This window comes from Capsicum annuum, chromosome 3, assembly GCF_002878395.1.
Source record: "Capsicum annuum cultivar UCD-10X-F1 chromosome 3, UCD10Xv1.1, whole genome shotgun sequence".
Classification (NCBI taxonomy): Eukaryota; Viridiplantae; Streptophyta; class Magnoliopsida; order Solanales; family Solanaceae; genus Capsicum; species Capsicum annuum.
Window position 1 is genome coordinate 78,754,630 of NC_061113.1, and position 16,161 is coordinate 78,770,790.

Here is a 16,161-nt window from a genome sequence, read left to right on the forward strand (position 1 = left end):
ATATCAGTTCCACTTCTAATATTTCTAGGGCTGTCATAGAGGATTCAAAGATTTCTATCAAGAGATAAACGAACTAAACTTCAAGAATTTTATTCAAGGTCCTAATTATATTCATGAACAAAATTGACTATTGAAAACATACTTGGGCAGAAGAATAGGTTTCCATACTGAAGATTGCCCTTACATACCTTAAGTGACAGAAGGATTTCAAAGAAGAACAGAGAGAATAAGTAGTTCTTAACTCCCTTGGAGATCTGAGAGAAAAGATGTAACACCCTAAGCTTTTGGGCTAAAAAGTTGGACCTCTCTAACTATGTAGTTAGACCTGAATCTAGAAACTATGATTGTATATAAGTACAAAGGTTATGTCTTAAATATGGGAGGGTATTGAATATGAATTAAGGTTGTACGAAATCTATTTCATGAAGGTGAGTTGAAAGGTACTTTAATAATTAAGTTATTGTGTAGGTTCCTACAAGGTTAACTTCAAACATGCATTCCTCCACCAATCATTTTTCAATCTGAAATTTGTTTAAAAAGTTATACCTATTTTATTAGCCATTGCATAGGCTACGTGACCATTTACGTGCTAGGAGAGGTATTATTTTTGGATCTTTTTATATTACCCCTACGATTTTAAACCATATTTTCCATCAAATTTATGAAATTTTTTAATCATCCAACATCTCTTTTTGTCACGACCCAATTCATGTGTTATGTTGGCACCTTCTTTATCCTGCTAGTAGGTAAGCCAAACGATATCTCAAAGCCATAATCAATGGGATAACTTAGTGTAACAACAACAACAACAACATACCCAGGATATTCCCACCAAGTGGGGTCTGGGTCGGGTAAGTGTGTGCAATCCATACCACTACCTCAGATGTGAGATAGAGAGGTTGTTTTCAATAGACCCCAGCTCAAAATTAAACAATCTACACAAGGAATAGTAAAAGGAACAATATACAAAACAAATAAACATATCCAATGATACTATAAACAAGATACACCAAGTAATACAACAAAAGATTCACATCCTACACTTATACTAACCTTCTACCCTAATCTGCCTCCTCCACAACTTCCTATCCAAGGTCATGTCATTGGTAAGCTGGAGTTTCTCCATGTCATATCTAATTATCTCCCTCCAATAAATATTTGATCTACCTCAACCTCACTTGAAACCATCCCTATTGAGCCTCTCACACCTTTGCACTGGGGCATCTGTGCCCCTCCTCATCACATGATAGAACTATCCCAATCTCACTCCTCTCATCTTGGCTTCCACCAAAGCCATTCCCACCTTATTTGGAATAACCTCATTTCTAATCCTAGCTTTCCTAGTACACCCACACATCCACCAAAGCATTCTCATCTCCGCCACCTTCATATTCTAGATGTGGCCTTCTAAACAAGCCAACACTCTGCCCCATACAATAAAGCTGGTCTAATCACCACTTTGTAGAACTTGATTTTAATTTTTGGAGGTATCTTTTTGGCACACAAGATTCTGGAGGCGAGCCTCCATTTCATCCACCCTACCCTAATCCAATAAGTGAAATCCTTGTCAATTTCTCCATTCTCTTGAATCATAGACCCCAGATACTTGAAACTCTCTCTCTTATTGGTAGAATGAGTATACAGCTCAACAACCACGTTGGACTCATGAGACACCTAGTTGAACTTACCCTCCAAATATTTTGTCTTAGACCTACTCAACCTAAACCCTTTAGACTCAAGGGTTTAACTCCAAACCTCCAATTTAGCAGTAACGCTACTACGTGTCTCATAAGTCAAGACCACATCATCCACAAAAAGCATATAGTAAGGAACCTCACCTTGAATTTGTCAAATCAAAACATCTACCATCAAGGTAAAAAGAAACAAACTAAGTGTCGATCCTTAGTGAACCCATCAAAATAGGAAAGTGCTCCAAGTCCCCTCCCCAAATCCTAATTCGAGTCTTGGATCCATCGTACATATCCTTAATCACCCTAACATACACCATAGGTACACCTCTAGCCTCCTAACACCTCCAAAGAACCTTCCTGAGAACTTTGTCATGGGCCTTCTCTAAGTCAATAAACACCATGTACAAATCCTTCTTTCTTTCCCTATACTGCTCCACTAGTCTCCTAGAGAGATGGATAGCTTCAGTGGTCGATCACCCTAACATACACCGAAATAGATTTTAAAAAATAGTAATAATCCTCTGCAACCTCAACTCGACCACCCTCTCCTAAATCTTCATAATGTGACTCAACAACTTGATACCCTTATAATTATTGGAATCCTGAATGCCACCCTTATTCTTATATAACGGAATCATCATACTCTACCTCTAAGCTACAAGCATCCTCACTGTCTTGAAAATATATCAAACAACTGAGTCAACCACTCCATACCTGCCACTCTTGTGCACTTCCACAAATCCACTAGAATCTTATTTTGCCTTGTTGCTCTACCTCTACACATTCTAAGAATATCCCCGTTAATGTCCTCAACTTTAGTGCACCTATAATAACAATAACCATAATCGCGAAACCGCTCAGAATGCTCCAAATCCCCCAACACAATGCTAGTATCCCTTCCATCTTTTAGAAGCTTATGGAAGTAAGAATGTCATCTCTTTCTAATATGATCCTCCTCCACCAAAACTTTGCCCACATCCTTAACACACTTTACCCATTCAAGGTCTCGAGCCCTCATCTTCCTAATAGAATTTTTTATCCCAACCTTTATTATTTAACACCATGTATAATCTCTTAAAAACAGTATCTTTAGCCATGGCAACTGGTAAGCTTGCCTCTCGCCTATCAATCTTATACTTCTCCTTGTTCTTCCTTTTATCTTCTTCATCCTTACTCTCAACCAACTTTGTGCATGCTCTCTTCTTAGCCTCCATCTTTCTCTTTACCTCTTTGTTCTACCACCAGTCCCCTTGGTGCTTGTTTGAGTGGACTATCAAGACACCCAACACCTCTCTTGCTGTCACTCTAATGCAATTGGTAGTCTTATCCCACATACTATCAGCATCCCCACTACTCTCTAAGCCTTGCTCGCCATTCACTTATCCCCTATATCTAGTGCATTGACCAAAGTCAGATCACCCTATCTATTCCTCGATTGATCCTCTGCTCCTTTATAATCTCTAGGTCCATTACCAAAAGCCTATGCTAGGTCAAAAGTGTCTCACTCAATAAGACCTTAAAGTCCTTACAAGTACCCCTATCTCCATTCCTGTGGAGCAAGAAGTAAATTTAAGTCTTAGCCATAGAACTATGAAAGGTAACCAAATGAACCTCCTTTTTGGAAAAGTTTGAATTAACTACCACCAATCCAAGTGCTTGAGCAAAACCAAAAGTGCCACTCCTTCTCATTCCTTATAATGAACCCAAAGCCTCCATTCACATCATCATAACTTGGTGAAAAATTGCCTAAAAGCCAAAAATAAATATTTAAAGAGTTAAAACAACAATAAAGCAGTCATAATAGTCTAATAGATAGATAAAAGAACAAAAACCATCCCAAGACTCAATAATGTCGGTACAAGAGCTACTACAACTAAACTATAGTAATGAATCGTCAAATACAATTTTTCTTAAAAATGAAAGAGTAGACATAGATAAATAGAAGGAAAAAGGGTAACTCCAACTCCAATAGCTCACCTAATATCATAACCCAAACCAGGGCTTGGCCGTGACGGGTTTCCTAAGTCCACCGAGGATCGAAGACCACCCCCTTTGCCTAGTCAAACAGAATAGAATACACTAGTAAGCAGATGAATTCTAAACATATAACAAGATCGAGCAAGTAGTAACTCAAACTCTAAGAATGTCAACAACCAATACCTAATCCACAGTAATCCACAAAGTCCTTGCCCCAACCCTGACAATGACATTGTTAATCTAAAGTCTTTAATTAAAATTTATGAAAGGAAAACCAATGAAATGATCAAGTCTTTTAGAGAATAAAAGCTCACCACTTCAACACAAATAACGTAGGAATTAAGTCGATCCACCTAATGTTGCACAGAGTTAAAAGAAGGGTCTTTATATCCTACATTATGAAACAATGTAGGTTCTAGGATGGTTAGAATGTGAGTGCTAACATGTAACTCAGGGATAAGGGGTAAAATAATACCATGATCAATAATTCAAACCAATTAAAATCCCGTGCACACAATTATACATATATACATATGTCAAATGTTGGGATACGGAACAAAGCTTAGAAAATACTTTAAAACTCTTAACCTAGACTGTGTAGATAAATCGTCATAAAAAGGCACCCATGGGCTATATGAGTCTAGCTCTACCCTAGTTAAAAGGGCCTCAGTACGTGTAGCCACATGAATTAGAGAATAATCATATATCATATACAGTATGGGGACTTGAACCTCCCAGCATATGTATTAAGGTGACTTAAGCACCTTGTCATTTAATATTGGGGACTTAAATAAATAGCACAGGAGCACCCCATGGAGGCATAGTAGAGCAAATAAAACCTGTATCAAGAAGATCTTTCAACTGCTCCTTAAGTTTCTTCAACTCAACTGAGGCTATTCTGTAAGGAGGAAAGAGATAAGGCAGGTATCCGGGAGAAGATCAATACCAAATTTTATTTCCTTTTCAAGAGGAGTACCAGGAAAATCATTAATAAACACTACAGGAAATTCATAGAGCACGAGGACAGATTACAATGAAGGACCCTCGTAACTAGAATCTTTAACATGCACTAGATAGTAAAGACACCCTTTGTAAATCAACATCCAATCTCTAAGATACAAAATTAAACTTCCCTTAGGCACTAGGTAAATTACTTCCTATTCTATAACCAGCTCATTTAGAAATTAGAAACTCACCCTTCAAGTCCAACAATCTAAAGAGGCATAACATGAATGGAGATAATCTATCCCCAGGATAATGTTAAAATTGACCATATCTAATTCTATTAAGTCTACAAAGGTCTTCCTACTAAAGATAGATATCATACAACCCCTATAAACTCATTTAGCCATAACAGAATCACCCATCAGGGTAGATATAGAAAAAGGGTTCAAAATGCTCTCAGGACCGAAATAAACATGATAGCCATATATAAGGTTACATAAGAAAGAGTAAACCCCAAATCAAGTAGACAATACACATCATAGGAAAAGAGGTGCAACATACCAGTGACGATATCAGGTGATTTCTTGAATTCTTAGCAGGTGGCAAGAGCATCCAGACGATTCCTAATTAGTGCCAAAGCCAGAAGTAGCACCCATTAGTGATGGAGCTCCTGACGTAGAAATCAGAACCTTGCTAGCCCTATTAGAGACCCTAACTAAAGGATAATCATTCTACAGAAGACCAAGTTGACTATACTTGAAGCACTTATTCCTTCCTTCATCACACACTTCACGGTTCACTTGCCCAAAGAAATAACAGGGCGATTAGATAGAGCTGACTGAGCTCCACACGTTCAAACTAGGCATCCTGTTCCCAATACCCATTTTCAGTCTAAAATTGATGATCACTAGAAGATTTAGAATATGGAACACTAGCCATCGAATAAGATCCTGAATTTTCCCAAGTCTTCTTCCTAGATCACTGTCTCCCATCTCTTTCACTCTTCTGTTAGCCTTCGCCCTATTATGAATACCTGAATTTCTTCAATCAATCTTTGCCACCCCCAACTTAGGGTTTTATCCTCAAGTTACATTTTCAAGTTCAAGGAGGGTTTGGTTTACAAGACAGATAAAAAGGATAGTCATGGGTTGTAAAGAGTTTTCCAAAGAAAGATCCAAAGGCTCAAAGTAGGTACTAACAATAATTATGCATGGGTAGGATTTTTAGACTAGAGTGGGCTTCCCAAATCACAAGATGGCCTATGATCATTTTACCAACCAAACATAATCAAAATTTAGCTCTGAAAGACTAATGGGGCAAGTTCTAGAGGGCACAAGTACACGTGAGACAAAGACAATTAACCTCACACACATGGCATATGAATGTTTTCAAGGGGTTAAATTATTCTACCTGCTCGAGACAAAGAAGGAGTATTCACTAATTTTCCAAAGCCCACGTCCATGCCTTTGAATTTTGCAAAAATTTTGGATGGAGGGGGTTGATTGCTTTTGTATTCGCACTATACATAATTTGATTATCATGGAAACCATCTAATCTATCATCTCACATTGTAAATCATAGTACGAGCGACCCACCATATGGTTACTCAGACTTCTCCAATGAATAATAATGCAATCCTAAATTATCAATGCTATAGGTACTTAGACTTTCCTTGAATTCTATCGCCTCGGTGCCACGGGTACTCAGACTTCCCTTGTACCCATGGTTAGAAACCCAATCACAGTAGAACTAAAATAAAGTAACAAACCTAGAACAAAATAGCTAATCCATGAAAATATGGGCACTATCGGGGTGCCCAATTATTACAACACAAATAAAAATAAAGATAAGAACTATCCAAAAGAGCATAAAAGTATGCAGAAATATCAATAATACAGGCCCAAATTAAATGGATAAGAATAAGGGGACACCCCAACTAAAAAGATAGCAGTTTCCCCACTGCATGAATAATTAAGGGTAAAAGAGATAAGGGTGCTCCCTAAAACTGCATCAAGGGTTTCTATAACTATTGATCTCTGCAACACCACCCTCTTCCTCAAGATCAGATCACTTAGCTGGGGCCTCATCATCACTATCCACCCAAGAAGAAGGGAGTTTATCTCGAGGCCTTAGAACCTTCCATAAGCCCTTCACACCTTTCAATAACCTAAAAAAGAATTTGTCCCTCTTTTTATCCCTTGTAACCATTTTTTCATGAGCAATCCAGAGGTCTCGATATGACTCCACCAAAGATGAGTTGTCTTTTTCAAGCTTATCAATGGTAGATTATTGCTTTTTTGATCCTCCTTGTACTTCTCATAATAATTACATGACACATAAGAATGATGAGCAGTGGAAGGCTCTCTCGGTCCTTGGGGAAAACTAGAAACGAGCTCTTTGATAGTTATAATATTTACTCTAATCTTCTCAAGAGGTCTCGTGGTGGTTGTCCTATGAGACTCAGGCTCACTGCATGCAGGTTTTTCCAAGTCGATCTTTCTTTTCTTGCTTTTATTGGGTGCGACCTCACCTCTAATCCTCAGAGGGTAAATAGGGGCATTACGATGCACCCATGTATTATTAGCATACTCGTCCACCCCTACTTTTTTGCAAAGCTCTATAATCAAGGAGGGGAAGAATAGATGCATTTCTCTTTGGTCCTTGAAATGATCTATCTCATTAACCACGAGTTGACCAACATCTAGAGGGATATCATCTAGAATACATGAAACTATCCTAGCATGAAATTTGAGAACTGCTATCATGTGGGGGCAAGGAGAAACTCATCTATCGATGATGTTCAACGATATTTGGGCCTCAAAAGTAAAGTCATTCATAGAAATATTGCTTTTAGTCTTGGTCCATAAGACTTTCTTTTTGGGGAATAATTGTTGTGCTAACCAACTCCCCGATTTACAACCCTTTGCTTTGAATTCACTCATATCAGTATGCTTGATACCATAAACATCATTGATTTGTATATCACCAATTTTCACCAGCTTTCCTCAAATCTTGATAGTCACATTGAGTGGGTCCGAGAAAAAAACTTCACCAATGTTTACATAAAATTCATGGACCCATTGCTCATTTCCAATGCATGGATCTGGGGTGAAGAATCGTGACCCTATGGCTTTAAGTTTGTCATGAAGTGTCGGTAGTTTCTCCTGTATATTTTCCAAGCAAATTTCTCTCTACTGAAGCAATTTTTCCTCAAAAGATCCCTATAGTAATGAGTATGGCACTTGGGTGACATGAATCAAATATGATCATACTTATCCATGATGTTGTCCTGAAAGCTCTAAGCACATATTATATCTTTTGATGATATTTTAATCATGCAAACTGTGCTATATTTATCAATAGAGTTTATTAGACTAGGTGCTTGGTGTTGCTTAACTAAAAATTGGAAATGCAGGATTTTTGGCAAGGCAGGAAACTGTCCTTAGTTACCTTGATCTTGAGTCGGGATTGCGTTCGTGTTACCATGATTGTGGTATATGACCGCGATCGCGCTACCTAAGGCTGGTTCCATGTCAGCTCTGCAAGTTTAAATTTCTTCCAAATTTAAGCTACTAGTATGTTATACAATATGGATGCATATTAAGATCATTGGAACAATGTTAACAAGTGTGTGAATGTGCCCTTTAGAAAGCAAGCATTAATATTGAAAGTTCATTTGAGCATTTTATCAAACAATTGGTGTGAAAATCTCATTTGTCTACCAATTTCATACATAATTGGGTACTCATGATTTCCCCACTTGTGTGCACATCTTAATAAAACATCCAACATAAAACCAATACCAAGTATGACAACATGGAAAGCATAACAATCAAAATTTTAGGCTATTTCTTAATCATGCATTCTATGGCCTATTTTTAAAAACTAAACTCATGGATTCATGTCACCTACCGAATTTATGATGCAAAGTGATGCAAGGATACTGTTTGAGAGCTCACAAACTTGGCTAAAAATTAGCTCAAATTAGATAGTACAATCTTGAAGGGGAGTGTGAGGAAAATAAAGGAAACTAGGGTTTAAATCGCAGAAGTGGCTACGACCACAGTCAAGGGACTATGATCGTGGACACCTGCTAGACCGCAATCGTACTTGGGGACCACGATCACGATAACAAAGAGCAATTTTGCTCTCCTATTTTTCTCTGTTTACTATTATACTCAATTTTGACACATTCTCCCCTGTTCAGCTTATCTAATGCACTACCTAGTTCCACAAATGCATAGGTTATTAATAAGTAAAAGATAACATCTACCCTACAAAAATATAACAAAAAGGATATGATCCACTCTCGTGGTATTTTTTGGTTGCCTCCCACCTAGCTCTTTAGTTATCATCATGGCACGACATCTTTCTTCCTTCATTCTCAAGGTGGGTCTTTCAACTCCTCTTCATTCATCTAGTCATTTTTAACATCCATAATGGATACTACTTGCAACTCCGCGGTTTGCTTCTTTGACTTGCAAATTTTGAAAGAGACCTCATCCTTTTGCACTCTAAATTTCATCTTACCTAACTCTAGTTCGACAATGGCTCTCCAGGTAGCTAAGAAAGGATGACCAAGAATGATAGGCACCTCTTGGTCTATTTCACAATCCAATACCATGAAATTCGATGGGAGAATGAACTTTTCCACTTTTACAAGGACGTCAAACAATATACCCACCAACCTTTTTATAGACCGGTCCTCCATCAAGAGTCGCATATAGGTTGGCATTGGGGTATCCAAACCAAGTTTCTTGTATATGACAAAAGGCATTAAGTTGATGCTTTCTCCAAGGTCCCATAGAGCTTTTGCAAATTCATGCATCCCAATTATGCAAGGAATAGTGAATGCTCCGGGGTCATCTTTCTTTTCTATGACCTTGGTATCCATGATAGCACTACACCCATGAGTAACCTCAATCGTATCACCTTCAACAAGTTTCTTCTTGTAAATCAACTTTTTTATCAAATTAGCGTATCCCGAGATCTCTTGGATAGCTTCAAGCAATAGGATATTTATCGATAAAAGTTGCTAAGTTTGGACATGAACTTCCTCAATTTGGCATTTTTCTCTTTTTTAAGCAAACATTAAGGAAATGGGGGAGGAACTTGGGTGGTTTTTATTGCTTCAACTTGTGGCCTTTCAACTTCAACCACCTCCTCATCACTTTTATCGATCTCTTTCTCATCATTCGCCTCTCTTCTTTGAGGCGTCACCTCCTTTGATTTGGTCTTGGGTATTTTTTCACTCACGTCTCCTCTAAAAGGTTCCTCAAGTGATTTTTCACTCCTTGTGACAATTGATAGGACTTGAGCGTTGTTCTTTGGGTTAGCAATTATGTCACTCAAAAGTCCACCTCTAGGTCTAGCATTTAATTGTATGGATATTTTCCCCACTTGGGTCTCCAATTGCTTGATAGAGGCGGAGTGAGACACCACCGTTTGAGAGAGTTAGGAGAAATAACCCTTTAAATCATGGACTATTGTTACCAAAAGGTATCTGCAACACCAAAACAGCCCACAAACAATCCACAATCACAAGCCTTTACCCACAACAACAAGACAACAACATGATTTGAGAAGCAAACATAAACTTAAAAAGAGTAAAAGATAGCTAATTTGACACAAAGAGAACCTATTATGTAGCAAATAAAGAGTTTATAAAACTCTAAAACCTCTACAAAACAAGTTAACAAGCACCAAGTTCTTACGGGAATACAAGAGGAACGCGGTTCACTCAAGCACTCTTATTTCTAACCATTTTACAACACAAGTGGAACCTTTCACTTATGAAGATCAAATATTTGGTCTTCTACTCTCTTCTTGAGAGTAAATATGATGTTCAAATGTTATAAGTGTTTTTAAGAAATGAGTAACTAAGGAACAAGTCTAAAGAAACACCTTAAATAGTCTATTACAAAAAAAATGGCAAAATAACCCCTTTGCCCTTAATGAGGGTGGAGGGTGTAAAGTGTTTGGGGCAGCCTTGGGGTGTCTTTGAGCACCTAAGGTCAGCCCCCACATGTCAATATGTACCCTTGGGCGAGTTCGCAACAAGCTCAACCGCGTCCATTTTTATAAACACGCCATAAAGTCTTTGTAGTTCCCAAGCTTAGCTTCTAGTAAATGGTCTCGAGTCCGTGACACCCTAATCATCCTCTCCATCTTGATAGGATTTTGATTTAAACTCATGGTCTCTTCATCTTCAATGGTATCAATCCATGAGATATCACACACATTGAACGTGTTATGCACTTATTATTTCGGTGGCAAGTCGATCTTGTAAGCATTATCGTTGATTATTTCAAGAACTTAGAATGGACTGTCATCTCTTGGCAGTAACTTGCCCTTTCTTTGGTTAGGAAACCAGTCTTTCTGTAGGTGTACCCACACCCAATCTCCTGGCTCAAGCAAAAGAACCCATTGAACACGACATAAGGACTAGAATTCGAGGGCCTTTTTTTCGTACCTGCGGCTTCACTTTCCCAAAAGATAGGAGCGAAGTAAGGGTCCTCGAGATACAAATACTTAAGGCTCTCAAGCTCCATTAGCTTGGATTACAAAGTGGACACAAGAACATATTTTCTAGACAATGCATTGGCTACCACATTATCCTTCCCCTTTTTGTATTGAATCACATAGGGAAAGTTTTTAAGAAATTCAATCTATTTAGCATGCCATTTGTTAAGTTTATCTTGTGTTCGAAGGTGCTTCAAGGATTTATAATCCATTCGGATTACAAATTCCTTGGGCCAAAGATAATGTTGCCAATTGCCTAATGCTCTAACGAAGGCATACAACTCCAAATCATATATAGAGTAGTTTAGATTTTTGCTCCTTTGAACTTTTCACTAAAATAAGCAATGGGCTTTAAATCTTGCATCAAAACTGACCCTATGACAACTTTACTAGCATCGTATTCAACTTCGAACATCTTATCAAACTTAGGCAATTACAATAATGTTGCTGAAATAAGTGTATCTTTCAAGGTCTTAAAGGCCTTATATTGTTGTTCACCCCGCTAGAAAGGTTGGTCTTTTCGGATGAATTTGGTCAAGGGGGTGGAAACGGTACTAAATCCTATGGAAGCTCCGAATTTGACCCGCAGTTTTAGGGGTTGGCCAATCTCTAATGGCGGTTATCTTGGATTCATCTACCTCCACTCCCCTCGAGCTTACAACGAATACCAAAAACATAACTTTATCAACACCAAAGGAGCATTTTTCAATATTAGAATGCAACTTTTCTTTCCTAAGAACATCAAACACACTCCTTAGATGCAAGACATGTTCATTAAGGGACTTATTATAAACTAAAACATCATCAAAGTACACAACCACAAACTTGCCAATAAACGGCTTAATCACATGATTCACTATCCGCATAAAGCTACTAGGAGCATTATTAAGACCGAATGGCATGACCATCCACTTATATAGACCAAACTTGGTCTTGAATGCGGTCTTCCATTCATCACTCGGTTGCATATGGATTTGGTGATATCCACTCCTAAGATTTAACCTTAGAAAACATACAAGAGCCATTTAGTTCATCAAGAATATCATTTAGCCTTGGAATAGGATAATGATACTTTACCATAATTTTATTTATGGCTCGGTAGTCTATCCATATTTGCCACATCCATCCTTTTTCAGCATAAGAAACACTGAGACCGTGCATGGACTCATGCTTTCCATGATGTATCCTTTGTTGAGGAGGTCCTAAACTTTCCGTTGGAGCTCCTTTGTATCTGTGGGGTTGCTCCTATAAGCCGGCTTGTTTGGTAATTACAACCCCCAAACAAAGTCAATTTGGTGCTCAATTTCTCAAAGTAGAGGAAGTCCTTGCGGCAACTCACTCGGAAATACATCATCAAATTTCTTTAAAACATTAAAAATAGAAGACGGGATAGGGGAAGTATATGGGTTAACATTCAAAACATGATCCAAAAGTAGCATGGGAGTAGTATCATCATACTCTTTAAAGATGCCTCTCTTGCGAGCCAACATTAGCATCGAATCCCTACCCCTCAATACCGAAACTTCCTTTTCACCCTCACCCTCACCCCCACCCTTCCCATTCTCGGGTTCCTCCCCCAACCCATGGGTTCTTTCTCCTTTTTTCCCTTTTCTTGCAAACACTTCATTTATCGATATGCCTCACACACTTGTGATGGTCATAGTGGTTGGAGGTTATACTTCCAACCCCTGAAATCAAAGAAATAGTAGCTTATTCGGATATCAAGCTTTGTCGACCTACAATATTGCCATGGCCAACCCAATAAAATATTACAAGATTGCGTAGGAATGATGTCGCAAAGTACCTCATCTTCATAATTTCCAACTTTGAACCGAATCATCACTTGACGAGTCACCTTCAACTCTCCATAATTATTCAACCATTGAATTCTATACGGATTGGCATGTGGAGTATTCGAAAATTTCAATTGATCCACTATTGAGGAACTAGCTACATTAGCACAACTTCTGGTATCAATAATCAAGGAGCACACACTCCCCTTAATAAGGAACTTGGAGTGAAAGAGGTTTTCCCATTGGCTAGGATTATCCAACGTTTTTCTAATCATAACTCTCTATACCACATAGTTAGGTACTTCATGTTCACCTTCTTGAGGCCAAACCTTCACTTTATCAACATCACTAGGCCTCTCGACCTCCTCTCCCTCTCCATCTTGAGAGACTTCTTCATTTTCAACCATTTCAAGCCCCAATTCTTCCCCTAAGAAATACAATTTCCTTTCTCTCAATATCACATTTCTCTGATTAGGACACTCACTAGCCTTGTGTCCCTATCTGTGGCATTTGAAATATTAGAATCCCTTGAAGTTGGAAGAGATATTCAGATTTCCCTCAAACCATAAAGGAAGTGGTTGAGCACTCTTTCTCATGGGTGATGGGGTCTTGGTTGGTTGTTTCTTGAATTTGTTCCACCCCGAAGATGATGGAACCATTTCTTTCCCCTTAGTCCAACCCAAAGACCCTTGGTATGCCTTGGTTTTGTATGCCGACCTTTCCTTGTTCTCTCATTCAATCTATAAATATGCTTGAAAGATCCCTTTAATATTTTCAAACTTATGAAGTGTCATGTGCATATAGATTTCCTTATTTAGGCTGACCTTGAATCGGATGATGTCACCGCTCACTTGTTCTCCTCTATGATTAAGTTTCAAGATGAGTTATTGAAACTCGTCATAGTAGGCTGCCACACTTTTATTTCTTTTCTTCAAGTTGTACAATTTTTAAAGAAGTTCATGTTGATAGCTTTTAGGAAGGTACCTTTGCCTCATAAGATAGCTTAACTGAAACTAAGGAGGGGGTTGCCCCTCAATCAATACATTGCCAAAATGTTTGACATACTTTCACCACGTGGTAGCATATCCCTCAAAATGAGCAATAGTGTAGCAAATATTTTTTATCCTCCATGAGATCATTTACTTAAAAGACTCTCTCGCATGCGGATTCCCATGCGAGAAATTCTTCAGGATCACTTTCTCCCTTAAAGATTGGAAGTCCTATTTTGATGGTATTGAGGCCAACATACCTTTCTCGAACACCTTGTCCACCCCTTCCCTCAAGCCCTCGGTTCTAACCTTCTACCTATCATCCCATCTTCCATCAAATAAGGATCATCATACATTTCATACCCTTCCCTTCGGTTCTCTCTCACAAATCTCTCTTCTTGCATGGGCGGGTTTTGGATATTTGGAATTTGGTATGGTGGATTAGCATTTAGTGGTAGAGGTTTGTGGGTTGGAGGATTCATATTTAAGGGTGGAATTTGGGCTCCATGTCCTTCATATGGGACTTGGTGATGTGGGGAATAGCTAGGTCCATCAAGGCCTCAGCCTTGTGACTAATAGTTGGCTTGAGGTATGGAATTTGGTGGGTACATTCTTTGGTGCATGGCTTTGGAGGTAATGGTTAGGGATGTGTTTTGAGGAGTTGAGGGTTGAGAACTCCGTTGACTTTCTACCCTTTCCACCAGACCACTAATAGAGGCCACTTCCACACCCAACTTCTCAACCATAGTATTCACTCTAGCCACGTCCCGAGATAAGGACTCAAGACTAGCTACAACGGCATTCATAACATTATGATCCACAGTTTGTGCATTGGAAATTTTGGGTTCCATTTGTAGTGGTTCCATTTGCAAATAGAACTACAAAACGAATAAACAATAGTTTAAAAGATTTTCATACTCGGCTCCCTCACTTGGATCTTCAAGTGTTGTAAGACGACTATCAATCTTGAGTGCTTAGAAATGAGTCTACTCTTGAGTTAGAATGGATTTCGGTTTTGAAGACTCAAGGAAGTTTTGTATGCACTTGAACCAAGAATAACTACGAATTGTAAATGAGCAAAGCACCACAAAAAATGTTGACACGAAGACATCCTCGAAAGCTAGTTCACAACTTAGTAGGTTGTTACTTAGTTGCCAACTAGTGTAGGAGTCAATAGAAAAAATAACTAGTAGAGACAAGGAAAGAAACTTGGAAGGTCCTATGACTTGAGTTTTGTTGTTGATGTGGCCCACAATTTTTATTTTTGGTCATTTAGTGTTGTTTTTTTGTTTAAGTTTGATGTTGTCCAACTTGAATGACTCAATCTTGTTTGTTAGGTGAGGCTTTTTCAATTTTTGGAGTGAAAAGGCAAGACTTGGAACTCTTTTTTCCAAAGATCAAGGTGTCAATTAACTTTTCACCAACTTGCACCAAAATGGCAAAACACCTTTTTGGCCTTAGTTTGTCTCTTTCCCCTTTTGGTTCCTTTTGCAAAAAGTTTGACACCCTTTTGGTAAGTAAGCTTTTTGGGAGGTCCTTTGTCTATTTGCCTCTTTGGTGTTGTATTGAAACTAATTCAAAGACAAACACAAGACTTTCACCTCTCTCTTCCTTTTTCAAATTAAATACACCTTTTGTTGAACATTCACCTCAAGAACATTATGAACAACAATAAGAACACTTATGAACAACAACAACATTCAAGCCATCTAACCCTTCAACAACACTAAACAAAGATCAAATCTTGGATGTTAGACTCAAGTGTGTTAGGGAAAAAACAAGCTAACACACAAAACTACAAAGACAAGCAAAAATAACACCTAAATCTAGACACTTCTCGGTAAAACATAAGTCACCAGATAACACCCCCCCTTTTTTCAACTAGAAAACCCAAGATTGGTGGTGTAAGAACATGACCAACCTACTCTATGATACAAAATTATACCATAGCATATATACAACACCAAAACAGTCCACAAATAACCCACAATCACAAGACTTTACCTACAACAAAAAGACAACAACACGATACGAGAAGCAAACATAAACTTAAAAAGAGTAAAAGATAGCTAACTTGACACAAAGAGAACCCATTAGGAAGCAACTAAAGAGTTTATAAAACTCTAAAACCTCTACAAAACAATTTAAAAATCACCAAGTTCTTATGGGAACACAAGAGGAACTCGGTTCACTCAAACACTCTCGTTTCTAGCCGTTTCACAACACAAGTGGAACCTTTCACTT

At 38.3% G+C, this 16,161-nt stretch overlaps 1 protein-coding gene across 1 annotated transcript; it reads right to left on the reverse strand.

Moving 5' to 3' along the window:
• Positions 1 to 9,030: 9,030 nt before the first annotated feature.
• LOC124896681 lies at positions 9,031 to 9,507 on the reverse strand. The gene has a single exon (XM_047408356.1). The coding sequence runs from the start codon at positions 9,505 to 9,507 to the stop codon at positions 9,031 to 9,033; it is 477 nt and encodes a 158-aa protein (XP_047264312.1).
• Positions 9,508 to 16,161: the final 6,654 nt, after the last annotated feature.

Coding starts and splice junctions, on each gene's coding strand:
- LOC124896681 (XM_047408356.1), bottom strand. CDS start 9,507: ATGGATACCAAGGTCATAGAAAAGAAAGATGACCCCGGAGCATTCACT.